Genomic DNA, 27,348 nt, shown 5'->3' with positions numbered 1-27,348 from the left:
ATTGAATTTCCTGTCAAATTTGTACTTGGGTAAAATCTTGTCTGAAGGCATTCCTACGGCCGGTATATCTTTGATTGTCTTGAACCAAACTTTGGAGTGGTCTGTTTCTCTGAGATTGTGATCCGCTTGACCCGTTATTCCACGTAATGCGTTAATAGCTTCAGTTTTAATAAAGATGTGAAGTGGTGGGAGATTTAGAAGAGCTTCCATAGCAGCTGTTGGTGTCGATTTCCACGAACCTGTTATCGCTTTACATGCCATTCTCTGAAATTTCTCCAGTTTTTTTATTACCTGTGGACTGTCACATTTGTGGTTCCAAAGGAAGCAAGCATATGTTAGCATGGGTCTTATGACTGTGGTATAAATCCAGAATAAAATTTTAGGAGAGAAGCCCCATGATTTGCCATAGGCAGGCATTCCTACATTGCCATAGCGCTACAGTCGCCTTATGTAATCTTACGTCGAGGTTATCGATCCAGAGCAGTCTGCTGTCGAGAATAATGCCCAGGTATTTCACCATGTGCACAAATTGGATGGGTACTCCCTTAATTTTTGGAATTCTAATGCCGTCTAATTTATGTTTCCTAGTGAATACGATCATTTTAGTTTTTACCGGATTTATTTTCAGCTCGTTCATGTCGCACCAGTCGCTGATAATCAATAGGACCTGTTGAAGTTGGTCGCAAAGAGTGTTGACGAATTTACCTCTCAGTAGGATAGAAAGGTCGTCCGAGAAACCTTCTGTTTGGAATTTTTTCTCGTTGAGAATTATCAGAAGTTCACTAATTACTAGACACCATAATAGCGGAGGTAGAACGCCCCCTTGAGGACAACCCTTGGAGACCGTAACTATAATCACAGTGGTGCCACAATAAACGAATATGAGCCTACTATGCAGTAATGCGAATATCCAACCGGCTATGCCGGGATCTATTCCGTGTTTGGAACATACGTTCTCGATTGCCCTGTAGGTGAGATGGTTAAACGCTCCCGATATGTCTATGAAGCAACCCAGTGCAAACTCTCCATGGCTCAGTGATAATTCTACATTTTGTACGATGTTATGCAACGCATTTTCTGTTGACTTGCCGTTTTGGTAAGCGTGCTGATTTGCTAATATATTGGTGCCGCTTAGTGGTTCGTCTCTAAGGTATCTATCAATTAGTTTTTCTAATGTTTTTAGCATGAAAGATGAGAGGCTTATCGGTCTCTAATTCTCCGCTAGGGAGTAATCGGTTTTGCCCGGCTTAAGTATGAATACTAATTTGTATCTTCTCCAGCTTTTAGGTATTAATTTCAGGTGCAGCGATTTCTTGAATATGCTAGTCATCATTATGCGAACGTCCTCAGTAGAATTTTGTAGCATAGCTGGGAAAATATTATCCAGGCCTGGTGATTTGAATGGGGCGAATGAGGCCACGGCCCACTTAATTCTTTCCTTTGTAACTATTCTATCTATAAGTTCATCGTTCACCACCCCATCGAAGGAAAATTGTAAGCTATCGTGTTCCTCTGCGCTGGTTGCTTTGCAATTCGGGAAATGAAAGTCCAGCAGATATTTGTAAGTCTCTACTTGATCCTTAGTGTATGCGCCGTTTGGCAGCCTAAGCGAACCTACCATTAGGCTCGGATCTTTTGACAGTATTTTATACAGTTTGGATGCATCATGAATTTCCCCTATTGCACTGCACTGGCTCCTCCAGCTTATCCTTTCTCTAGCCCTGAGGTTTTTGTTGTATATACCCAGTTCTCTGTAATACGGGTCCCAAATGCCTGACTGCTTACATACATTGAATAACTTTCGAACTTTTCGTCTCTGCTTTTTATCCTTCATGGAATAATACGGAACTGAGTTACCAGCCTTGTACCTGAGTATGGGGCATGCCTTATCGTATGCATCAGTTAGGATCCGCTGTAGGTAATCAACTTCGTCATTCAGTTGTGCCTCTGATAGAGGGGATGAGGAGTACTTATTTGTATCCAGTGTGTTAGAAATGAGTGCTGTGAAATACGGCCAATTAGTAGTTGCAGGGTTTCTGAATACAAGGGGTGGAAGGGGAGTCCAGGTTAATCTTGAAAGAGATGCATCTGTGGTCGGAAGTAAGGATGTGGTCAGTGACCCGCCACCCAGTGATAAATGGAGATAGTTCCCTCGAACATAATGTAATGTCCAGTACTTCTTCCCGTAATTTATTCCTAAAAGTTGTTTCGTTCCCTACGTTTGCTACCATCAGATCAGTTGATACTGTGGTGATTCCACAATATGCATTCATCAAAGATTGCCATTGAATTGATTTGCATCATGTTGCCTTTGCATTCCCTTTATATACAGAGTTCATTCGAAATACAATTCATTCCATTCCCGGCTTCGGCCGAAGACACATCTAGTGTTTTATTGTAGATAGACATACAATCTCTCTCTACAAATTGGTGACCCCGACATTGAACAAATTTCAAGTCCGGCAATGACTTAACCAACATGAACTTTAATTTTCAGGTTTATTGCCTCAAAATAAATTTCATTTGTCTGTTAACATTTGAACCATCTTGAACATTCCAACATGGTAAAATTATTGGTATTGTTTAAAGGAACATTCCTTTACACAAATTAAGCCCATGTTTCAACATGGACTGCATGGATTCGCTTTTTAAAAAAAAAAAAAAAGAACCACAGTCGTCACACATGGCACAACTAAGTTTTATTTGCAAAAACAAATAAAATTTACAACTTTTGGTCAACAATATCAATATATTGCCCTGAACCAACCAAATAAATGTTAATGGACTAAAAGCAAAGTGATTCAACACATTCACACTTTTACTCTCAACACCAAACATACTTCGCAACCAGACTTACACGTACACTTAGCTGTCAGAATTTTGTCTAACCAGAAGTATCTCAACGTCGCTACCTGACTACGTGCAAATCACTTAGTCTAAGACATGACGTACATCACATTCACTCTACACTCAAATCACTTTGCTGTAACCCAAAGTAGATCACTTGAATGTTGACAACTCAAAATTTAAATCGTTTTTTAAGAAAAAACTTAACGATAAGCACGAAAGTAAATTTAGACTTAAGTTTTATCTTTAAGTTATGATTAAGCAATTCAGACCAACGCAAAAGTTGTCACTGCGCCTCTAGTACCCTTACTACACGCGTATTGCTACTTCCCAATCAAAAAATGATTTTGGAATTGAAGTTTTGACCACAAGACAATCTTCATATAAATTTTAAATCTGCAAAATACTTGCACATTGTTTTCTACAACTACATTTCGTTCAGAATGTATTTGAAAGTTTTAGAAAAATTGTTTGGTTGCCTTCCCCAATTTATTCGACTCACTGAATAACTTGGTTGTCTAGTTCCGTTAGTTCCAGGTAATGCTGTGTAGGAACGATTCATTCGGAATTCAATCAGATGATTTCAATAAAATTTTGATAATTTATTCAAACGAACTTTATGTAGTTCCTTTTCAAAATTTCAGTACTACTTTAGCAAACAAAACCTCAACCGAATCAATCTTTCGAATTCGAATCACCAAACATAAAAGATTTGCGTCATTCATGGAAAGTTAAGGTATAGAGCTTTTAGTCAAAATCGCTAGTCAAATACTAGTCGGCAATTGTTTTCTAACGAGGACGGGTGCTATCATAACATTTGATCACTCTGCTACTCTACTTAACTTCACTCTGTTAAACATTATTTCGGAAAGTCACTAACGACGTACTGTTAGAACTTATACCCCGTCACGTTGCGCAGGACAATAAATTTTGTAGAGGATTTTTTTAAAAGAATTCTATATGACTAGACATGTTCGACTAGACATTTCTTTTCCATTCAAAAATATTGCTCACTAATCCTTAACAGTTTCGACACAGAACTGCTACAAAGAAATAGCCAATAGTTTTTGAACTCAAGTTACGGACATAATCGTACACTTGACAACCAACAATCCTACCATCCGATTGTTCATTTAAATCAGAAATGATTTAACATTCTACAAGTCTCACAAACTTGTACAAAAACCTTTGTCACCACTGAAGAAATTCTCTAAAGTGTTGCCAAACAACAAGAATCTGATATCACACAACCACCGGATCCAACATCACGATATCAGTCGAAATAAAATGTATTTTACTGCATGCCTTTTATTTCGCACATAGACGTGTCTTCTATGCAACTCAGAGCCTTGCTCAGAGCAGTACAACTTGGAAACATTTACATCTCTTTCCACAAACTAAAAAAAATCAAATCCAAAACCTACAGTGGATTCACCCTTTAAGTCAATTCACTCTAGTCAATCATCGAGGCTAAAACCTCGACGAAATTGCAGATCAGTCAAATTATATCAAAACTGTTAAACCATTTTAAACAACAACTCAAGAACAATTCGTAGACTGAACTGACTGAACTGACACTCTACACAAACTGTATTGCAAATTAATTTTCCAATAAAATCAAAATTTCAAACACCCTAAATTCTTGTCAACCTACTTTTCATCAAAAAACTGTAGGAAAAGGGATGGACTACCTCTTGTTTCTTCAAGGATTTCTTTATTACTGACGAATAAATATTTTACATAAATATTCCAGACACAAAGTTGCTTACTACGATCCATAAAACTTATTTCAATGATCAGTTGCTTTGACCATTCCAACACTCCTCCTCAAAGCATATTGTTCATTCTCCTCCTCAAAATTATAATTTAGAAGCTCTTTCTCGATGAGTTATAGTTTTGCGTTCCGGAAATATTAATTTAAATTTTGAAGATAAATTTTAAAACAAATAATCATAATCATCATCTGATTCCACAGATGCAATGAGATTAACTGCTTCTTTCGTAGTTTCGTTATTGGTATTTTCGTCTTTCTTCTTCTTGCCAGCCAACCAAATATCAAATTTTCCGCAGAATCTCTTCAAGTGACCCGACTCTCTGCAGAAGTCGCAATACTTCTTTGGCAAGTTTTTCATAGCGGATATAGATTCCCCTTCGAATGGAAAATCATCGACTTTCTTTTTTCGTTCATACTCGTCCATTAGTTTTGATTGGACCAGATCGAAGGTTAGATCGTTTTCGTCTCTGCAATCCAATGCTGTGATGAGACCATCGTAATCTTCTCCAACACTCGTCATAACGATCGATACAAATTGTTGATCGTCTATAACGTGGTCGATTTCGCACAAATCGTCATAGTATTCCATTAATTTCGATAGATGTTCCTCCATGTTGCCATTCTTGGGAAGGATTTCGTGGTACAATTTTCGTAATAGACGTATTTTGGTGGAGAACGTGGCTTTCTTATGATGGTTACATAACGTATCCCAGGCGCCTTTCGCTGAATCAGTTCTTTTGATGAATGGTAGTTGATTGTTTTCGATTAGAATGCTAATGAAGTATGATGCGCGCTCCTCCATTTCGTTCCATTTTCGGACAGTCACGTTTGCTGGTCTAACGGCATGTTCAACCACATCCCAACATTTTTCGGTTTTAAGAAATAACTTCATTCGGTAGGACCAGGTGGTGTAGTTTTTTCCGTTTAATTTTTCGAACGCTGATTTCGTTCCTTTTTGCTCCGTCATATTGATTTCAAAAATTCAGATATATCGGTGGTACACGTTGCTATGCTCCGCTAGGTTCAATCCTGTGCGTACGACTATGCTCGGCTATGCTTTTAGCTACGCTCACAGCTAGGTCTATTGCTATGTTGATACTACGCGGCTAGGCTTGATGATACACCAGATTATTTACTGAATTTGTAACAAAGGTGAATATTCCTTGAATGTTCCTATATGCCCATAACCTGTAGGAAAAGGGATGGACTACCTCTTGTTTCTTCAAGGATTTCTTTATTACTGACGAATAAATATTTTACATAAATATTCCAGACACAAAGTTGCTTACTACGATCCATAAAACTTATTTCAATGATCAGTTGCTTTGACCATTCCAACAAAAACTAGATTACAAATCGACTAACATTCCAATATCTTAGTCCATTTACGTGAAGACTCTTAAATTACAGTCAACTCACTAATCAAGATTAAAATTATGTATTTTCCTAGTCCTGACAACACATCAATACTAGCTAAAAACTTAAAGGGAATTTCTTTAAAATTCAAATATATTCTCTTTCAAACTTGAACTTGCTTAAAGCAACTTCTTGAGTCTGTGGGAATAAACAAATAAACATTCGTCACATGCATCGTTTTGGACCCATACGATTTGGAGCACTCAACAATCAAACCACCCTACTGCGGTGCCTGCCAGCATTAGACGTTAGCTGCTGCAACCACAATACCATGGAAAATCCTGCTCAACCCTCAAAACAAATGTTCATGCTCACGAGTGAATTGAACCAGACCATCAGAATCAAAACGGACCGTTCAAAGTTTTTCCAACGGGGGAAGTATTGTGGTGATTCCACAATATGCATTCATCAAAGATTGCCATTGAATTGATTTGCATCATGTTGCCTTTGCATTCCCTTTATATACAGAGTTCATTCGAAATACAATTCATTCCATTCCCGGCTTCGGCCGAAGACACATCTAGTGTTTTATTGTAGATAGACATACAATCTCTCTCTACAATACAATGAAATCAAAGAGATTGTCACCCTGGTCATTAATGTTAGTGCTACCCCAAGCGTAGTGATGTGCATTGGCATCGATACCCGATACAAGTAGTAAATTATGCATTTTACAATATTCAACTACTCCTGCAAAGTCAGAGTTCGGTGGCCTATCTGCTGCCTCGTAGGGAAAGTAACCGGAGCATATTATAATGTTTTTGTCTGAGCCATCAATCTTCGTAGAGAGCATAGCCACCGACTGGTCTAGTGTACAGAAGTTATATAGGGGGTGCATACTGCATATTGATATTCTTTGAGCAATAGATAGCTGCTCTGACTATACCATTACCGCCAACGTGTATGATATTTCCCAATTTCCTGTTGATTCCCATTATTCTACCGCTTCTACATACCGGCTCTTGAATAAGCACAATAAACGATGACAGACCTTTTACTAATGAGTTCAACTCTGTAGTAGGAGCGTATGCCTTATGCAAGTTGATCTGGAAAACTCCTAGTTCAGAATCCATGACATGTGATGATGTTGTTAGGGTAGGCTAACCCGTTGGCGTAGAACCCATATCTATCGTACAAAATCCAATGAAGATAGAGTGGTCTCTAATGCTCACTTGATTACTTATATGCTTACCCATCAAGACATTGTCGTTCCGTTGAGCTGTGCCAGTAAAAGACGAAATATTAAGCAAAGCTAAATGAGTTTTATTGGAAAAGCGATTTGGAAAAAGTTGTGAGCCTGAAGGCCTCGAAAGTATGACGAGAGAGACCGAGCTCTCATGACTGGAATCTAATAGTTTAATCAAAGTTGATCCTGGTGCGGCCATTCGCAAAATATGGTCTGAAGCCTATTCCTCGTAAATTCTCCACCGATTTTTCATCCACGCCAATGAAGATAATCGTCTTGTTGCCACGAAGCTTCTTTTTTCCGTAGATTCTCCAGTCGTTAGTATCAATAGTTTCGTTTTTTAAGTCGACGTCTTCGAAGAAATCGAGCACCTCAGGTGCCGGATCGTTGAACATGACCGACGCTCTAACGAGTCTAGGGATTTCGCCCTGATCAACAGCCTTAATTTTGGGGTCGTTCCAGCGTTCCTTGTTCAGCAAAGGGATAATTAATGGCACGATCTTTGTAAAAATTAATAAATTATTGGCAACGTTCTTTTCTATCACAACAATCACAGCGATCACAACGACACCAGACGGAACACATGTTGTTGCTGTCATTTACTTTCGCTCCTCTGTTGTTGCTGTCATTTACTTTCGCATCCTCGTTTGGGGGGCGAAAGTACTTTCGCACCTCTTGTGATGTCGTGGCTTACTGAGAGTTGAATTTTTAAACTTTCGCATCTCATTCGGGAAGCGAAATAGTCATTTTCATGCTTCGGGGCCGAAAATGAGGGCAATTTTTCGAATTTTCTCGGGTTTCCGGCCCTCTGCATGAAAACTCACATGTGCACCTGTTTGGGACGGTTGATTTAAGGCACTTTCGCTTGTAAGCCTCACTTCGTTCGGCCTACAATCCGCGAAATTGCCTAAAATCAATCGTCCAAAACAGGTACACAAATGACTATTTCATGCTTCGGGGCCGAAAATGAGGGCAATTTTTCGAATTTTCTCGGGTTTCCGGCACTCTGCAGAGTTTTCATTCAGAGGGCCGGAAACCCGAGAAAATTCGAAAAATTGCCCTCATTTTCGGCCCCGAAGCATGAAAAACTTAATACGTAACTCTTTCGGCCTACTCAATCGATACGTAAATAACTATTCTACGATCGAAAAGTTCAATATCCCTGTACTTCTCGTAGAGATGAATTTGCGGCCAAGAAAGTACTTTCTCGGACGCTCTCTCCGGCCGAAAATGGATTTTCATATATATTTTTCCTGCCGCGTTCAAGTGTGCATGCTTTGTTGTTGAAATGCAGACCTCTTACATGTCCGATTTGTACGATTTGTCCGACTTTTCATAAAAAATTGTCCAACTTTGTACGACTTATCTTCAGAAATAACACTTTCACAACTTTTTCAGATATGAAACTTTTAATCTTTGCAATATGAATAGGAAAAAATTTCGCTCGCGTTCATTTCATTTTATTTGCATAAAATCTAAAGCAATGTGTGGTTAAATCACCCAATAACAACACTGGTATTTTCTTGTTAAAAGAACAAAATTCGATTATTTAATTCGATAAAGGTTAGAAGTTTCAGACAAGGGATTCCTTGACCGACGTCGGTAAAAGTTCGGTAATCATTATCAACAGACTTAGGTTTGCATTTTAATGACTTGAAAATGATGTAATCACCGTTGTCACCGTTATCTTAGCTAGAGCTTTATTTGAATGTGCATAGATTTGCTTCAGTATTTGAACTCGCTATAGGAATATATTTTGAGTTAAAAATTCACGGTAATTTACCGTCCGGTAATTTCATGCATAAAATTGTTCTGTAGCTAGTGAACATGATCGAGCTAATAACCGTAGTACATGTGTGACAGTTTGGATCAAAAGTCGGTCTATTCAATCTGACAAGGTGACGTTTTAAACGTCAAACCAACAAATTTTAGCCAAATAATCACAAAATTATTTTTCTGAGTCTATTCCACTGATAGAATTGAGGAAAAATAAGCGAGTTCGTAACTATTTTGCATACAAATTTTGGTTTGACGTTTAAAACGTCACTTTGACAGATGGAATAGACAGACTTTTGATCCAAACTGTCACATATGTAGGAAGAAACTGTACATAGTATGGTAATGACAGCATTATTACTAAGTCAGCATCGGGGAATCTGGCACACGCGATCATAGTATGCGTCCTTTTACCACATGTAACGAAAAGTCATGACTGTGCCAGATTCGCCTCTTAGAGGTAATAACTGTGTAGTTAGTTTAATATTAGTCGTCGGATTTTATATGACAATAGACAACTTGCATGGTGCATGGTATATTTTCTAACATTGTTACTCATATATAAGTTACCACTTTACAGCTAAAATACAGTCGAATATGATCTAATATAGCTCAATATAGTTGAAAATAGCCATACATCGTTGTATATGGATGTCCATGCACACCCAAAACATCATCGATCTTTTTCCAAGTTGCAGGAACTTTCTATATGTACCAATTTAACAAAGTTATATCATTTTTACCCAGAGTTAGGAGGTCAGAAATAGAACGGCCTCTTTACAGTCGTTAATATCTTTCAAACAAAAAAATTCATGAAATTCCGTCAAAGTTTACTCGAGATATTGACAAAAAACACTACCTTCACTGTACGGCCGAGTAGCCGGATATGAGCTCACTACAATGGACCTAGCTCACGCTGTGGTGAACCGAATTTCATAAACTTTTTTTCCCTGATTGGTACGGTCAATACATATCTAATAACTTAGCGAAAGTATTTGAAATTTGTTCAAATTTGACCGACCTATAAGCAAAAACTACTTGGCACCCTGTACTTGGTTCACAACAAGGGCTCTAACTAACGAGTCGGTCATTTGATTTCTTTAAACTTTTTTTTTTTGATCGGCATAGTCAATACCTTTCAAAAAGTACTGAAACTGTGAAAAATTGCTATACTTTTCTCGACCTACACGCTAAAAACAACTAGGGCCTATTGTCCACCCCACTCTTAGAGCTCTATCTTACGAGCCACTGACGACTGACTTGATTTTAACAAACTTTTTTTCTCTGACCGGCATTGTCAATACCTTTTATTTGACATGCTACACGGAGTTGTAAGCTTCTTATTTGGGTAAATACACTTAAAAAAAAACTCAAACACTTGTAAAGCCCTAGCTCAGGTAGGGCCAGTCCTACCATGCCTATTTTCACTTTTATTCATTTCATTGCATTACTGTACAAATTGAGACTTATTGCAGCAATAGAAAGTCGTTAATAATCTGTCAAACACTGTAAAACCAATTCCACCCAAAAAGGGGGTAGTGGAAAGTAAGTGGAGTTAATTCAAGGTCTGTTAATCGTTTTCGAATCAGGGTGGCAAGCTGTGGCACACTGGTCCAAATTTCACAATTCTACTATGAATTGAACTATTTTTGGACTTTTACACTAGCATGCTACTATAATAATTTAACAAATCAACTAAATATGATGAATTGTCAAGAAAAATCGCCAAAGTGTGAAGAAACTCCAAAATATGACGAATCGTCAAATAATACAATCTTGTCGATTTGACTTTGGCGATACTTCACGGCTGTGTGGATGGAGGGGGACTTCCAGAAGAGTTTTTTTTTTGTTAAAAACGCAACAATTATCCACTTTAGTAGAGGTCCTTAGCATAAAAATAGTTCACTTTATAGTAGAATGGTGAGCTTTGGACCAGTGATTGATATTGGTAGCCTGAGTCCAAAAAGATTAACACCCCTCAAAAAACCCCACCCCACACCCCAACACCCCTCACCAAAGATTTTAGTGTAAGGGTCACTTCAATGAATTATTGTGATGCGCCTGTCAATACTAGACTGTCGATATGGGGCTTAAACGAAAGGTAAAGGTTCATACTTTTTTTATATGACCAAACGCTTTTCAATTTTTCATTTTCCACATCAATTTTCCGAGCTTTCCATGAAAATCTATGAAATCTCAAATATAAAGGGTGGTGAATAAGTTAAAAAAGTTTTTGTGCATACTTCCTTCTGCAATATCCACTCATAAATGATATCAAAATAATTAAACCACATAATGTGGAATGTGAGTGATAATTGCTGAATGTGGGACATTTAAATCATTTTTACTACGTAGACAGAAACTGCCTCTGGAGCATTTTTGCAGTGTAATCGCACAACAATATTTATTTGAAAATGTAGTATCTTACATACTTACTCTTAATTATTTGCACTGTCCACTTGAAAAAGGTATTGCAGGCAATATTCCAAACATTTACAGCGTAAATTTGTAAGTTCAAAAATAGTCTGCTTTCTATTTTAAAATTTTTCTACAATTTGTTCAATAATAGGAGAGTGGGAGGTGGGTGACTTGAGGTTAATGGTGTATTGACTTCTCCTAGAGTTCAATAAATGCGTCAATAAACTATCCTATGATAATCTCGCAAATTCAATGACACAGCTCGCATATTTCATCAGTTATATGTAAAAAAGTATTTCAATGAAATTTTCCGGCGGTGGAAAACTGAGCTTATCTCCAAGTCTATGACACATTATTTAATTTTTTTTCGTCAAATTAGCGAAGAAGTCATTGAAGAACCATATTGCAGAAGGAAGTATGCACAAAAACTTTTTTAACTTATTCACCACCCTTTATATTTGAGATTTCATAGATTTTCATGGAAAACTCGGAAAATTGTTGTGGAAAATGGAAAATTGAAAAACGTTTGGTCATATAAAAAAAGTATGAACCTTTACCTTTCGTTTAAGCCCCATATCGACAGTCTAGCATTGACAGGCGCTTCACAATAATTCATTGAAGTGACCCTTACACTAAAATCTTTGGTGATGGGTGTTGGGGTGTGGGGTGGGGTTTTTTGAGGGGTGTTAATCTTTTTGGACTCAGGCTACCAATATCAATCACTGGTCCAAAGCTCACCATTCTACTATAAAGTGAACTATTTTTATGACTTTTGTTCTACAAGGACCTCTACTACTTACAAAAGAACTGATATCGGTGTAGGTGACGCTTACAGATTCGACACGCAAAAAGATATGCGTCACAAATGGCAGCTGATGAGGAAAGCAAGCAATTTTTTCTAAATTTTCTTTCTTAAATTTTTGGGGTCAATTTTTTGTTGATAAAACTTTCGCCTCAGACAGCGTCACCCTCAGCGATATCATTTATTTTGTAAGTAGAAACAGGGACTTGCGTCACACTTTTACTCTTTAGGGTTTTTTGGCGGATATCAGTTCTTTTGGAAGTTTATGGGTAAGGGTCACTAGTTTTGTAAGCATCTCATGTCGACAACAGCTCAAATCCATCGAAAAATCCGATGGAAGTTGGAAAGTGCCAGAGGAATCGTCTTTCATTCCAAAATTTAGGAACCAACCTTGGAACACCTCACTTATATCGAAAATAACTCAAACCCATCGAAAAATCCGATGGAAGTTAGGAAGTGCCAGAGGAATCATCTCTCATCCCAAAATTTACGAACCAACCTCGGAACACCTCACTTATATCGAAAACAACCCAGATCCATCGAAAAATCCGATGGAAGTTAGGAAGTGCCAGAGAAATCATCTGTCATCCCAAAATTTAGGAACCAACCACGGAATACCTGACTTATATCGAAAACAACTCAGATCCATCGAAAAAACTGATGGAAGTAAGAAAGTGCCAGAAGAATCATCTCTCATCCTAAAATTTAGGAACCTTGGAACACACCACTCATGACGAAAATAACCCAAATCCATCAAAACACTTTTTCCCAAAAACGCTTGCATAGCCCCATTTTTAAAATCTTATTTTAATCTAGGGCCCGACCTATAACCAAAATTTCAGGAAAATCGTTAGAAACGTTTAGGAGTTACGAAATGGTCCTTTTTCATAGGAACTAATTAACTAGCGTAGCCAATTTGAGTTCTAAAAATACGAAATTTTGCTTATTTTCATACAAACATCAATATCTCGGCCAATTTTGAAGCTGCAGTAACGTGTGATAGCTCGTTGAACTCGTATGGATTCCTAGATTCCAGATATCTTCGTTTAGGGGTCATTGAAGCCAAAGGAGAGAAGACAAAAAGTTGCTGTAAATATGCTCCGCCTTCCCCAAAAAAAAAATTGTGAAACATTTTTGGTAGTGGACTTGCGTCACGCCTACTTACTAACGTGCGCGCATGATTTAAATTTGTGTATTCCATTTGGGATAAAGTGTGGGTTAAATAAGGTTCATACCTTTGGAAAACAAGAAAACTATATTTCTTCGACTGTAATCGATAATATCGATAATTCCTTTCGATTGATAATATCAATAATTTTTACGTCTCCCATGCCTAGAATGTGGATGATATTGAACTGAATGATATTAAAATGCTGTGTATTAGGGGTGTGCGATGGATAAAGGGTCGAGACTGGCGTAGTCCACAAAAAATTGTAATCGTCCCTAGATGTCAAAAATCGATTTTAAAATTTTTGAAAAATTAATTTACAACTTGCGTCAAATCATAGAAGCTAAATTTTCGAGTTTTCTGCCCCTATACCCCCACCTATTTCGACCTCTACCAAAAAAACTTCTTTGAGATTTTTGCTAGTTGTATCAGTCCTATTCTACTAATTGGAGTCTAATGCAACAGAAAAAAAACTAAAATCCGGAAGAAGTTTGTCGGAAAAGTTTTCTTCGCAAGTCGTCAAAGTTCGCCGACTATGAAAAATTGAGTTGATCTCGAACTTGAAAATTCGGAAATTCATCTAAAAAATGATTCAATTTTTGGTCAAGTGGACTTAAATTCTTGGGTATGTTGTAGGCTATTCAGAACAGAAACGTTTTTGAAAATCATCAGAAAAACGTTTGTCGTGAGTGTTTGTTTGTTCTAAAATTGGGGCAAAATACCTCAACAAAGAAAATCGAATTTTTCCGCAAAACAGCCGTTCTGTAAATTAGCGCCTAAAACAATTTGAGATTTGCTGTGTAACTTACGGGTAGCTTCACAGCAGTCTTGTCAAAAATTTTGTTTACCTGAATGGCCTGAATGGCAACATATTTCTTCTTTGATTTCATCAAAATTATACGACTGAATTTGCAAAAAAATTATTTTAGGAAGCTGCACATAAATTTCGAAAATTGAACATTGGAATGTACAACAAATATTGATAAAAATAGTATATTATGCTGGAGAATATTGCGAGCGTTCAATTTATCAATTTATTTGTTAAAAGGTAGAAAAAAATTTCTACAGTCGAGGAAATTTAGATTTCGGGTTTTCCAAAGGTATTAATCTTATTTAACCCACACTTTATCCCACAACAATAAAATCCACAAATTTAAATTTAGTTAACACAACGGTCACAATGACGGCGCTGCAGTCACGATTTCAAAATGTGATATAGGGTGGCTAATTAAATTTTTGTCTTAGCTACATTTTCTCTTGGTTTTTAATTATTACATCAGGCTTCTAAACTAAAAGTAAATTTATGCAATATAAACCGTTTGAGTTTGAAAAAAGATGTTTTGTATCAGTGAACGATATAGGAAAGCGTTCAGTGCGTCTCAACATACAAAAGAACGTAAAATATAATTGTACATTTAGCCACCCTACGTCCGTCATCGCTTCTATTGTCTTCAAAAACATATTGTGTGCTTGTCATGATATGTATCAGACGTTTGTTTATTTATGTGTCTCATCTAAAATGCTGGCCAGCAAAATTTTGATCATTAAATTCAACGGCAAAATTGATCTAAATGTTAAATTAATTGTGAATAATAGTGAAGTTAATGTGGTTTTGTTTTCTCTTCATAAAGGAATTTGCATCAGTTCGATGTAAAGTGCGGAGCACCATTAGAAAAAAAAACTTGTCGCTGAAGAATGATCAAAAAGTTGCTGGACGCAATAGCTTCAACTAATGCTTTGCAGGATATAGAGAGGGATTCTTTTGAAAAACAGCCTACCGAAATCGGACGCATTTTCTATTGGAATTTTTTATATGTGCCTAGAAAGGACTTCGACCCTAGTGGCCAAAACCACTTTCAAAAAAATTCTTCGAAGTTTGTGTGGCTAGTCAAAGGTGAGCAAAAACCGAAAAGTTGCAATTTTCTTACAAAAATTGCTCCAGTTACACGAGCCGTACAGGGTCGTGTGGGGTGTCATTAGAAAGGTAATCACATGTACTATTGAGCCGAATAGGGTCTTATTGGGTTTAAAATTCATCGACACTGAAATATGTGCAGTTAAAGTTTTCAACCGAAGACGTACACTGTTCTTACTGAAATTTCTCGAGGTACACAAAATGTACATGGTCGTGTGGGGTATCATTTGAAAGGTAATTTTATGTGCTTTTGAGCCAAATAGAGACTAATGTGGTTTGGATGCATCTATGATGAAATATGGACACTTAAACATTTCAACTTCTTTTTCATCGCATATGTATCCAAACCACATAAAACTCTATTTGGCTCAAAAGCTCATAAAATTACCTTTCAAATGATACCCCACACGACCATGTACATTTTGTGTACCTCGAGAAATTTCAGTAAGAACAGTGTACGTCTTCGGTTGAAAACTTTATCTGCACATATTTCAGTGTGGATGAATTTTAAACCCAACAAGACCCTATTCGGCTCAATAGTACATGTGATTACCTTTCTAATGACACCCCACACGACCCTGTACGGCTCGTGTAACTGGAGCAATTTTTGTAAGAAAATTGCAACTTTTCGGTTTTTGCTCACCTTTGACCAGCCACACAAACTTCGAAGAATTTTTTTGAAAGTGGTTTTGGCCACTAGGGTCGAAGTCCTTTCTAGGCACATATAAAAAATTCCAATAGAAAATGCGTCCGATTTCGGTAGGCTGTTTTTCAAAAGAATCCCTCAGAATCAAAATTAGAGAACCAAGAGCCGTCCATTTGAAATCTTCATCATCATCATTTCAACTAAAGGTTTTTTTTAACGAAACGGAAGTTCGCTCGCAGATTCGGATCGGAACATCTCATTCGTTTTCGCTAAAGCTCGTAGCCGTCAATTATCATGATTCCCATGAAGAATCGCCAAAAATAAAAAATTGGCAAGGGATGAAGAAACGCCGGCAAAAACAAAGATGATAAATTTGTCTTTGTTGCGTTTCTTCACACTTCACCACGAAGATTAAACAAATCCTTTGAAATTTATCCTTTTACGAAATTTATCTAAAATGCGTTATTTGTTCGAAGCTAGTGAATCTATCCTTTTATAAAAGTTACGAAATGCTGCCTGGTTCGATCCTAAGGAAACTCTTATTTTACGTCAGGTAACGGCATCTTGTTCGATCCTAGGGAATTCATACTTTAACGAAAGATCCCGAGGACACTATCATTTTACGAAAGATAATGTAGAGACATTTCAAAAACGTATTTTTACACTTTAGCGTTTCCTCACACTCTGGCGATTTTTCTCTTCTTCTCTTCACACTCTATCGATTTTTCTTGGCAATTCATCATTATGGTTGATTTGTTAAATCAACAAGAAAAATCGCCATAATGTGAAGAAAAACCAAGAAATATCGCCAAAGAGTAAAGAAACTCCAAGGATCATAGAGAATTCAATTGAAAATTTGTCTTTATGGCGTTTCTTCACACTTCTGAGACTTTTCTTGATGATTTAACAAATCAACTAAATATGATGAATTGTCAAGAAAAATCGCCAAAGTGTGAAGAAACTCCAAAATATGACAAATCGCCAAATAATACAATATTGTCGATTTGACTATAACTTTTATTTAGAAAAAGATTGTACGGGACAGTATGTACTGCATATCATATAATTCCTCTCTCTTGTGTTTATCTGTGTTCTACGAAGCCAAAATATAATTTCGGACTACAAGTAAACCGTCTCGACTGCCCAGTAGTTATTTTCCTTTATTAAAAGGAAGCTATAGCTGACATACACGGTTTATAGTAACAATAATTGTTCATAATTGTTCATTTATTGTAACTAAAATTTCCAAGAATTTGTCGGATGTGAGAGATCCAAAAAAAGCTGTATGTGAGAGATACAGCAACAAAACAAAAAGCGAGTTCTAACAAGTGACGAAGAAGTGTATGTGCGCTCGTACAATTGAAATGATTGCTCATTTCAGTTTGTGTCGTGCTGATATGCACATGGTCATCGCGAGACATAGGTGCACTGATGAGGTGTGATACACCGAAATCAGCATTGTTTGTCCTTGTTGTTCGTCCACTTTGATTGTAAACGGTAAAACGTTTCGTCATGAATTGTAAACGGTAACACGTTTCGTTCACCGGTTGAACAAAAGAAATTTTTTCAACAATTTGGTCTAATAAAAAAGCAATACAACATTTAGTTAATGTCGAATTATTGGCCAAGCAATACAACAATTTTAAATAAAAATAGTTATTTTCCTAAGTTCCTAATGAGTGCAAAAAGGCTATTTCAACATTAGTTAGGAAAGCATAATTTTTATGTGAATGTTTCTGAGGTTTTCCATCTTAATATTTTCATGAAATTACAAATAATCCACAGAAAATTTTATTACCCTAGAACGAGGTCGGAAATACATCAAATAAATCAAATAGAAAACAGACTTGGAAATTGTTATTTTGTCTAAAAGTTGATATTAAAATTCTTTGGAAATCGTAAATCGCATAATTGCATGAGCAGGCATCTCAGGATTATAAATCAGGAACTTTGAAGTTCGTCATATATTCATATTCTTATCTTATTCCTGACCAGATTCTGTTTTCATGATTGAGCTCAATCATGAGCTTCACTTATACAAAGAGTTGAATTTATTTCCTATGCCAAATTGTAATTTGGCGAAAAAGAATGTTCCGAATCTGCGTTTCGTTTAAAAAAAAGCCTTTAGTTGAAATGATGATTGTGAAGATTTCAAATGGACGGCTCTTGGTGTTTCTCTAATTTTTATTCTATATCCTGCAAAGCATTAATTGTAGCTACTGCGTCCAGCAACTTTTTGATCATTCTTCAGCGACAAGTTTTTTTTTCTAATGGTGCTCCGCACTTTACATCGAACTGATGCAAATTCCTTTATGAAGAGAAAACAAAACCACATTAACTTCACTATTATTCACAATTATTTTAACATTTAGATCAATTTGGCCGTTGAATTTAATGATCAAAATTTTGCTGGCCAGCATTTTAGATGAGACACATAAATAAACAAACGTCTGATACATATCATGACAAGCACACAATATGTTTTTGAAGACAATAGAAGCGATGACGGACGTAGGGTGGCTAAATGTTCAATTATATTTTACGTTCTTTTGTATGTTGAGACGTACTGAACGCTTTCCTATATCGTTCACTGATACAAAACATCTTTTTTCAAACTCAAACGGTTTATATTGCATAAATTTACTCTTAATTTAGAAGCCTGATGTAATAATTAAAAACCAAGAGAAAATGTAACCAAAACCAAAATTTAGTTTATCCACCCTATATCACATTTTGAAATCGTGACTGCAGCGCCTTCATTGCGACCGCTGAGTTAACTAAATTTAAATTTGTGGATTCCATTGTTGTGGGATAAAGTGTGGGTTAAATAAGATTAATACCTTTGGAAAACCCGAAAACTAAATTTCTTCGACTGTATATACGGCAATGAGATCGATTTTCTACATGACAAAGAGCACTTTCGTTCGAAATTTCGGGAACGGTTTAAAATCTTTCGAAATCTGGCTCACATAAATGATGTTGTGCAATGGTCTAAAGAGAGAAACAAAAAAGGAATTTAGAAATTTGTGAATTTGGATATGGGAAGACTGACTTGAATCTGAATGACTTCAAATTTGAAAGTTACACTTAGTCTTCATTCTCATTGTCGTTTTCTTTTCTTTCTTTCTAATTTTGTAAACGATCAACCTTTTGTATTTTTTTAAAAATATTTTTTATTAAAGGCAGGGTAAATTGAAATGATCGATTATTAAGACTTTTTCGCAATTCCGGTCCATAATCATCACCTTTCCATGCATCCATTTAATGTCGTTTTGAAGGTATTTATTTCACAGTGCGTTTTTGATTTTTTTTTCGCACTTGGGCTTTTTCACCTTTTTTTCACACGCTACAGAGCTTAGTACCTTTAAGAAAGACTAAATTTTATAAATAAAAACTTTGCACAGACCAGGATTTGAACATCCAACACCAAAATTCTTTCAAACACCAAGCAACGACCATAGCCATTCGGCTACAGAGTCACACAATTATACAGAACGTATTGTTGAAGCGTACATACTAAGCATTGACTACTTGATTTTATTTGGCGCGTCTATATACATCACATTGCAATGTGTATATGAATGTTTGGTAGAAATTTTGGTAATATTTTGCATTGGAAAGGTGATTATGGCCCGAAATTGCGAAAAACGTTGTATCTACCACGGTAGGTATGCCGGTATTTTTTCGCACACGACGTCTTGTCGACCTCGGCTTCGCCTCGGATCGACAATCGACATCTAGTGCGAAAAAATACCTTCATACCTACCTTGGTAGATAAATAACTATTAGCGTATTGTGATTTGAAAACGAGGATAGATCTAAATAACAAGCTTTCGGTCGTTTTGGCTTTTGGTCGATAAGGGCTTTTCGATTTTACAGGTCAAGTTTGAAAAAGAGGATAATTGGTCGAGTAGATCAGTAGCAGTGAGGTTCTGTTTAAAATGTGGAATTGACGTCAGCACATGTTTGTTGACATGATAGAGCGTGTAATTTCGAACAAAAATCTACAAATTTGGTTTCAAAAGAAGCGCATTTCGATTCAACAGGTCAAGTTTGAAAATCGGTTGTGAGGATCAGTAGCAGTGCAGTTTTGTTTGACATGTGGAAATTGCAGCTTCATGTCTCTAGCATAGAACTCGTTTATTGTATAGGGCTCGTTTAGAGAAGGCGAATGAGAGTTTGAAGTTTTGAAACATGTTGTTTTAACATTTTAGCGAAGACTAAATGAATGATTCTTTTGAAAAACAGCCTGCTGAAATTGAAAGCATTTCTCAGTGGATATAAAAAAATGTGTGTAGAATTTCTGTTTGAAATTCTCTCAGGAACATAAATTTGCTTACATACCTCGTAGGCAATGATAGTCAAAACCGCCAGACAAAAATTCAGTTTTTGCCCTAATTTCGAGCAGACGTGCGCATCCCGATCTTCTCGCCATTGTTTTAGATATAACGATTTTGAAAATATTAATCAGCAGCTGAAATTACTATTAGAAAAAAAAAATTGTAAATTTTTTTCTGTGGTTGGAATTTTTTGAGTAGCTAACTAGGTGTCAAATTTACACTTCAAATTCACACTCATCGAGACACTAACCTTGCATCTTGGGTGACATTGAAAAGCTTAGACCAGTCCCGGGTGAAAATTAAAGTCTCAAAAGTTCGAAAAACGTAGTCTCACGTCTCAAAAGACAATAGATTTGAGACCGTGAGACTACGTTTTTCGAACTTTTGAGACTTTCATTTTCACCTGGGGTAGCAATCAGAGGCAAAAGTTCTTGTGTTTTCGATACGATTCGGATGGTCAGCAACCGTTAGAGATTTGCCGAAATTATCAAATTTTTTCCCCTATTTGCAACTACTCATATCTCATCGTAGGTGAATTCTACCCGCGTATAAGACGGTTTGCCCCGAAAGTACATATAATCACATTTATAACGACATCATACGACCTTGTACGTTTCGTGTATCTGGAGAAATTTTCAAAAGAAAAGTTCTTGTTTTTGGTTTTCGATCACCTCTCGCTGGCCACACAAACATCGAGGAATTTTTATGAAAGTGGTTTAGACTTCTAAGGACCAGGAGCTATCTAGACACATATAAAAAATTGGCATCGGGGAATCTGGCACACGCGATCATAGTATGCGCCCTTTTACTACATGCAACGAAAAGTCATGACGGTGCCAGATTCGCCCCTTAGAGGTGAATTCGTATGATGTGCCCCACGTCACAAAATTCACTGGATGATGCGTCCGATTTCGGCAGGCGGTTTTTCAAAAGAATCCCTCAATATATTTTTAGAGTTAATACGTAATTTGGGGCTAGTTTAGGGCTGACGATTGAAGACGATTGCATTTACCCTGCTTTTAAGTACCGTAAAGTTAAACAGAGTTCTTTGGCTAGTCCTATATTTAATGATGATTGATTTGCGTAGCGTTAATAGGATCTGGTCCGTAAGCCATGATCAGTTTATATATCGCGAAAACTGCTACAATGCATGGCTAGTGATTGCAAATTTGGATAACTTTGTCCGATTAGAGGCCCTAGACCGGTTCCAAACGTCAGCCCTAAATGAGCCTTAAACATTATACTACTAATTAGCGCTGAAACACTTAGCGTATTGCTAAAACATCATGACATGGTTTTTCACTTAAAATGTAAACAACTTCGCCAAATTAGCAGCACTAAACTCGGAACAGGTTCTAATTGTCAGCACTAAATGAGTCTCAAATTACACAGCAACTGTAAAGTCAAATTTATAATAAGTTAAAAACACTAAAATGATAAAACGACACGTTTCAAACATTTAGGGTTCGTTTATTTGGGCAGCCCTAACCTTGAGTCCGGTCATTCGTCATCCATAAACGAGTCCTTAACAATGAGCTCTAAGTGGACACAGCATAACGTCAGTAAATGTTTGTGACCACGATAGTGTGTAATTTTGAACCTAACTAATTTGGTTTCGATGGAAGCGCATTTCGAAAACGAAGATAATCTGTCGAGTAGTTCAGCAGTGGTAGGGTTCTGTTTGAAATGTGGAATTGAAGTCAGTAAATTACATCTGTAAATAAATTGCTGATTATTGATCAAAACTAACTCGAATAGGAACGCCTTTAATTGTTTCATTAATTTTTTTTTATATGTACACAATAGTCAAGGGATCTGACCCACCCATACCGGGAAGATGCGGGAAAAGGCAATAAGAACGCATAAGATTATATTCAGTACGATTAGGCCGTGTGTCACCGCACATTCTTTAAAAGAATTAAAAAATTCTCAAATAAGTTGACATTTTTAGTCCGAACATTTCTGACAACAAACTTGATGTAAGCCTACACGCCAAATTTTCCAATTTTCAACAAACTAATCCTCGCCGAGTTAATACTGCAAAATACGAATACGACACACAATTTGTGACTTGGACTTTGCCAAACAAAAACAAATTGACAATATAATAGCATTTCAGTTGATCGCTAACAAAAATCGAATAAACACAACATTGTCCTACAAGTTCACCACACTAATTTTAACTGAAAGCCAGACTTCCACTTCCAAGGTCTTTAGGCAATATATACCTTGCGCTTTGCGTATTTGTGGGGAACATGCAAAAGTTCATCACAGTAGGCTATTGAACCCACTAAAATCTAATTTTAAATCGCTAGAATAATTCCATAAATCTAAATGTGATACTAAGAAACCACGTGTTTCAGTAAGTCCTGGGAGCGATCCTGAAGACATGGACCTAATCTTTTTGGGCTGAACGGCGTACTTTCGTTCACTTTTCCAAGCCCTCTCAAGAAATATCACTAAATAACTAAAGAAATCCAACATTACATCTACATTACACATTGCACATTACATTACATTACATTGTAATGTAATGTAATGTAATGTAGCGTTACAAACTGCATCTTTGATTTCTGAAGCCAATCGGCGAGATAAAAGTTTTTGGTTTGCGAACTTTTAAAGTACTCACAAAACTTCACCAAAGTGCGCTGCTGAACCCAGAAAAAGTTGGGTATTAGTAGCTAGATTCGCTCACTGAACCTTGCAATATTACGTAATATTACGTAATATTGCAAGGTTCAGGGAGCGAATCTAGACAGTCGGGCTTAACTTTTTCTGGGTTCAGCAGCGCACTTTGGTGAACTTTTGTGAGTATGTTTATGGATTTGTTTTTTAATCGATGTCTAGCTAAATCAAGAATCGCTTACTTAATAGAATTGCTGAAGTGTAACGTTAAAATGAATCGAATGTAATATCGAATGTGTGGTTATATACGGTATTTCTCATGTAAGGGTTCGAAAAGCTGAAGGACTTTAGAAATACTTTTGTTTTCGACCCTGAAACATGAAATAAAACTATTCATACAAATTATTTTGCACAAAAATAATTTTTAAAATAACATATCGGTGTCGAGCAATACAAAAAGTATCCACATGCGTAGAGTGAAAATTACTTTGTTTCAACAAGTGAAGCTAAGGCTGCAGTTATTTGATCAGATGGTCGAGACAACTAAAATTTATTTTTTTTTCGGCTACGCTTACGCATTTTCAAAGACAAATATAAAAATTGAAACAGATAAATAATAATTATTTTTTCCAGTCAATGCAAACAAATATGTGGCCGGAATTCCAACAAATTTTCGGTATAAAAGGAACACATTTTTTTGAAACACTATCAGTTCGATTTGATTGAAGTGACAATCTACAATGAAGTTCTTTATTGCTGTCGTCGTAGTTGCATTCTTCGCTGTAAGTCACCGAAAAAATTGATGATTTGATCAGAAAAGTAATCACTGAAACGTTCCATTTTGTAATCAGGCTGTCAGCGCTACCCCATGTGGTGGTAGATGTGGTGGAGGTGGTGGTGGTGGTGGTGGAGGCGGAAGTGGTGGACTTCTTGGAGGACTTCTAGGAGGTGGTGGTGGAGGTGGTGGTGGTGGTCTTCTTGGTGGACTTCTAGGAGGCGGTGGCGGCGGTGGAAGCGGAGGTGGACTTCTTGGAGGACTCCTTGGAGGAGTTCTAGGGGGTGATGGTGGACTCATCGGCACCGTGACTGGTGTTGTTGGCAATCTTGTTCCAACTCTTGTTGGAACACTTGGTTCAACTCTCAGCAGTCTTGACGTCACTGGACAACTCACTGTAGTTATTGATGTTCTTGTTGGCGCTGTTGGCAGCCTCACCGGTAGCTTGGGTGGTTTAACTGGAGCAGGAAACGGTAGTAGCTGCGGAAACGGTTCATTCGACTTCCTTGGAGAAATCTACTATCAACTCGATGTCGTCCTTCAGCTTCTCCTAACCTTTACATCTATCGAAACCTTCGATATTGATGCAATCATCGCTGGTCTCAATAATGTTTTCTCTCTATTGTCAGCTGCCTTCGGTGAAGAAGTCATCAACATTTTCATTCAAATCGTAGGACAATTACAAGGCCAGATTGAAACTCTCTTTAATGCTGTCTCTAACCAAGCATTCCAAGTAATTGGACAAATCACCGCTCAAATCAGTGCCACCTTTACTGTTATCGTCGATTTGGTTGCCACTGTCTCTCAAACTGCATCTAATGCTGCCGCAGGTGCCACCGACGCTGCATCCAACGCTCTCAATTCTGCAGTTGCTGGACTTACGGGTGCCTTTACCGTGCTTACTACTGTCCTCGAAACCGCTACAGTTGCTATTCAAGGAGCCGTTAATCAAGCCATTCAAGTTGTTGGTCAGCTTACAGCTCAAATTGAAGGTTTAGTCAAACTCGCCCAGGACGCCCTTGGACAACTTACTGCAGCTCTCGAAGGTGTAATCCAACAAGCGACACAGGTCCTTGGTCAAATTACCTCTACCGTCCAAGGATTTATTCAACAAGGTGTCACTGTCGTGGCTAGTGTTACTGCCCAATTTCAAGCTACCATTTCTGGTGCTGTTGAAGTTATTTCAGGACTTGTTGGTCAAGTCAGCGGTACCCTTAGTGGTCTGACTGGACTCTTGAGCAGTGACATCGTTGGACAAATTAGCGGACAGCTTCTCGGTTCCTTGGACATCGTTGGATCGTTATTCGCTCAATTCTCCGTTGTATTCACCCAAGTTACATCTGTCGTCTCTGGTCTTTCTGGCCTCGCTGGTGGACTCGGTTCAATCGGTGGAGCAGTCGGTGGAGCAACTGGTGGAGCTACTGGTGGAGCTACTGGTGGAGCTACTGGTGGAGCTACTGGAGGTTCAGGTGGCCCATGCCCATGCAGCGGTTAATTGAATATTCTTTGATGTTAAAATTTCAATGGAAATATGGCATGACTTTGGAACGTTTAGTTTGTAAGCGCATTTAAAAAAACGTAAAAAAAAAATAAAAAGCAACAATTTTGTGCATGTAAAATTTGTCTTTTATTCAATCCTATGTCGTAGGTACTGAATTATTTATTATGGGAAGCTCATGGAAATGTTCAAAATAAGGAATGCTCATCATCTCAAACTAATACATACAATTTGAAAGCTCCTTAAACGTTCAAAATTATCGACATTATCAATCGAAAGAAATTATCGATAATTGAATCAAATCATTATCTCTTATTTGGTAATTAGGTCCGATTGGGTCACCGCGGCTGTTATGTAAATATTTGAAAATTTAAATGCTTTCTTATTCGGACAAGTTTTCATCATGGCACTACGTTACTGCCGTAATTTGCAAAAGAAACAAGTGTCTCTTATGCAAATTATTTGTAACCATTTTTCAGCCAGTAGTTTCTTATGAAAAATTAACGAAAATATGCAAAAATTTGCATAAGAAACTTTTGTCAATTTTGTTCTAAACGAAATTGTAAGAGAAACTACTTTCCTAAAAATGACCACAAATAATTTGCATAAGAAACTGATTGTATGGAATTTCTATGTACTGAAATTTCTAGGTACTGAAATTTCCTAGTTGTTTCTTATACAAATTATTTGTGGGAAAAGTTTCTTTTGCAAATTGGCATTTTTGATCAAGTAGTTTCTTATGAAATTGAAAATTGCTAAAAAATAAATGGAAATTTACCGTTAAGTGTTTTTTATGCAAATTACGGCAGGTTAATGAAGGGGCCAGGCTAAGTCCCGACAGGTTTTTTTTTAATTTCAACCATTTATTGTTCAAACAAATTAAGTCCATTTTAGCGAACAAAGGCGAAATTTCCCTTCTGAGGTCTTTCTGTTACATTTTAGGTCTTTTTTATTCTATAAAAAATACCCTATTATGGAGGCTTTGTCTGTCTGTTCCACAAATTTGAACATGAGCATATCAACACCAGGTAAATAATAATTATCTGTTATCTGATAACCAATAGCTCACAGTTAACATTGCAATTCGAAAATTTTATAGTTGGTAGCTGACTACCGATATTATTATTGACTACCAAACGTAATTTTCGACAGAGATCTTTACTGTTCAAGAACTAAGCACCGACTGACGAAATGATTCTACTTGTTCGCCTATTTATAAACAGAAAATTTGATAGTCGGTAGTCAGTAGTTTTGGTAGCTGGATTGATATTCCAAATTGCAAAGCCACTATGAGCAAATCAACATCAGGCAAATAATAATTATCTGTTATCTGATAACCGATAGCTCACAGTTAACATTACAATTCGAAAATTTGGTAGTTGGTAGCTGACTACCGATATTATTATTGACTACCAAACGTAATTTTCGACAGAGATCTTTACTGTTCAAGAACTAAGCACCGACTGACGAAATGATTCTACTTGTTCGCCTATTTATAAACAGAAAATTTGATAGTCGGTAGTCAGTAGTTTTGGTAGCTGGATTGATATTCCAAATTGCAAAGCCACTATGAGCAAATCAACATCAGGCAAATAATAATTATCTGTTATCTGATAACCGATAGCTCACAGTTAACATTACAATTCGAAAATTTGGTAGTTGGTAGCTGACTGCCAAGATTATTATTGACTAACAAACGTAATTTTCGACAGAGATGTTTACTGTTCAAGAAATAAGCACCGACTAACGAAATGATTCTACTTGCTCGCCTATTTATAGACAGAAAATTTGGTAGTCGGTAGTTTTGGAAGTTAGTAGTTTTGGAAGTTGGTAGTTTTGGTAGCTGGATTGATGTTCCAAATTGCAAAGCCACTATGAGCAAATCAACATCAGGCAAATAATAATTATCTGTTATCTGATAACCGATAGCTCACAGTTAACATTGCAATTCGAAAATTTGGTAGTTGGTAGCTGACTACCAAGATTATTATTTAAAGATTCAAATTTTTCTCTATTACAGCTATGCATATATTTAGAATTGGGTAGTATGGTTTATACTAAACAAAATGTACTTCGTGAGAGAGCGAACTGTCAAGTAAACAACTAATAAAAAAAATCAATTTTACATTTTTGGTAAGTGGAAATCAAGCATTACAGTCGAA

At 36.9% G+C, this 27,348-nt stretch overlaps 1 protein-coding gene and 1 long non-coding RNA gene across 2 annotated transcripts; one reads left to right on the top strand and one right to left on the bottom strand.

The window, feature by feature from the left end:
* On the bottom strand, positions 1-26,835 carry LOC119066064. The gene is made up of 4 exons (XR_005085688.1): positions 26,196-26,835; positions 10,218-10,223; positions 5,899-5,909; positions 1-10 (listed from the first exon to the last, which is right to left on the bottom strand). It is a non-coding gene; the product is annotated as an uncharacterized LOC119066064 (long non-coding RNA).
* Positions 23,639-25,257, top strand: LOC119066059 (PE-PGRS family protein PE_PGRS30-like). The gene is made up of 2 exons (XM_037168284.1): positions 23,639-23,695; positions 23,765-25,257. Exons 1-2 carry the CDS (start codon positions 23,654-23,656, stop codon positions 25,181-25,183), a joined length of 1,461 nt encoding a protein of 486 aa, XP_037024179.1. The 5' UTR covers positions 23,639-23,653; the 3' UTR covers positions 25,184-25,257.
* Positions 26,836-27,348: the final 513 nt, after the last annotated feature.

Source organism: Bradysia coprophila, chromosome IV (assembly GCF_014529535.1).
Source record: "Bradysia coprophila strain Holo2 chromosome IV, BU_Bcop_v1, whole genome shotgun sequence".
NCBI lineage: Eukaryota > Metazoa > Arthropoda > Insecta > Diptera > Sciaridae > Bradysia > Bradysia coprophila.
This window is presented reverse-complemented; position numbering and strand designations above follow the sequence as displayed.

Coding starts and splice junctions, on each gene's coding strand:
- LOC119066059 (XM_037168284.1), top strand. CDS start 23,654: ATGAAGTTCTTTATTGCTGTCGTCGTAGTTGCATTCTTCGCT. Junction 23,696..23,764: donor TCGTAGTTGCATTCTTCGCT/GTAAGTCACCGA, acceptor TTTTGTAATCAG/GCTGTCAGCGCTACCCCATG.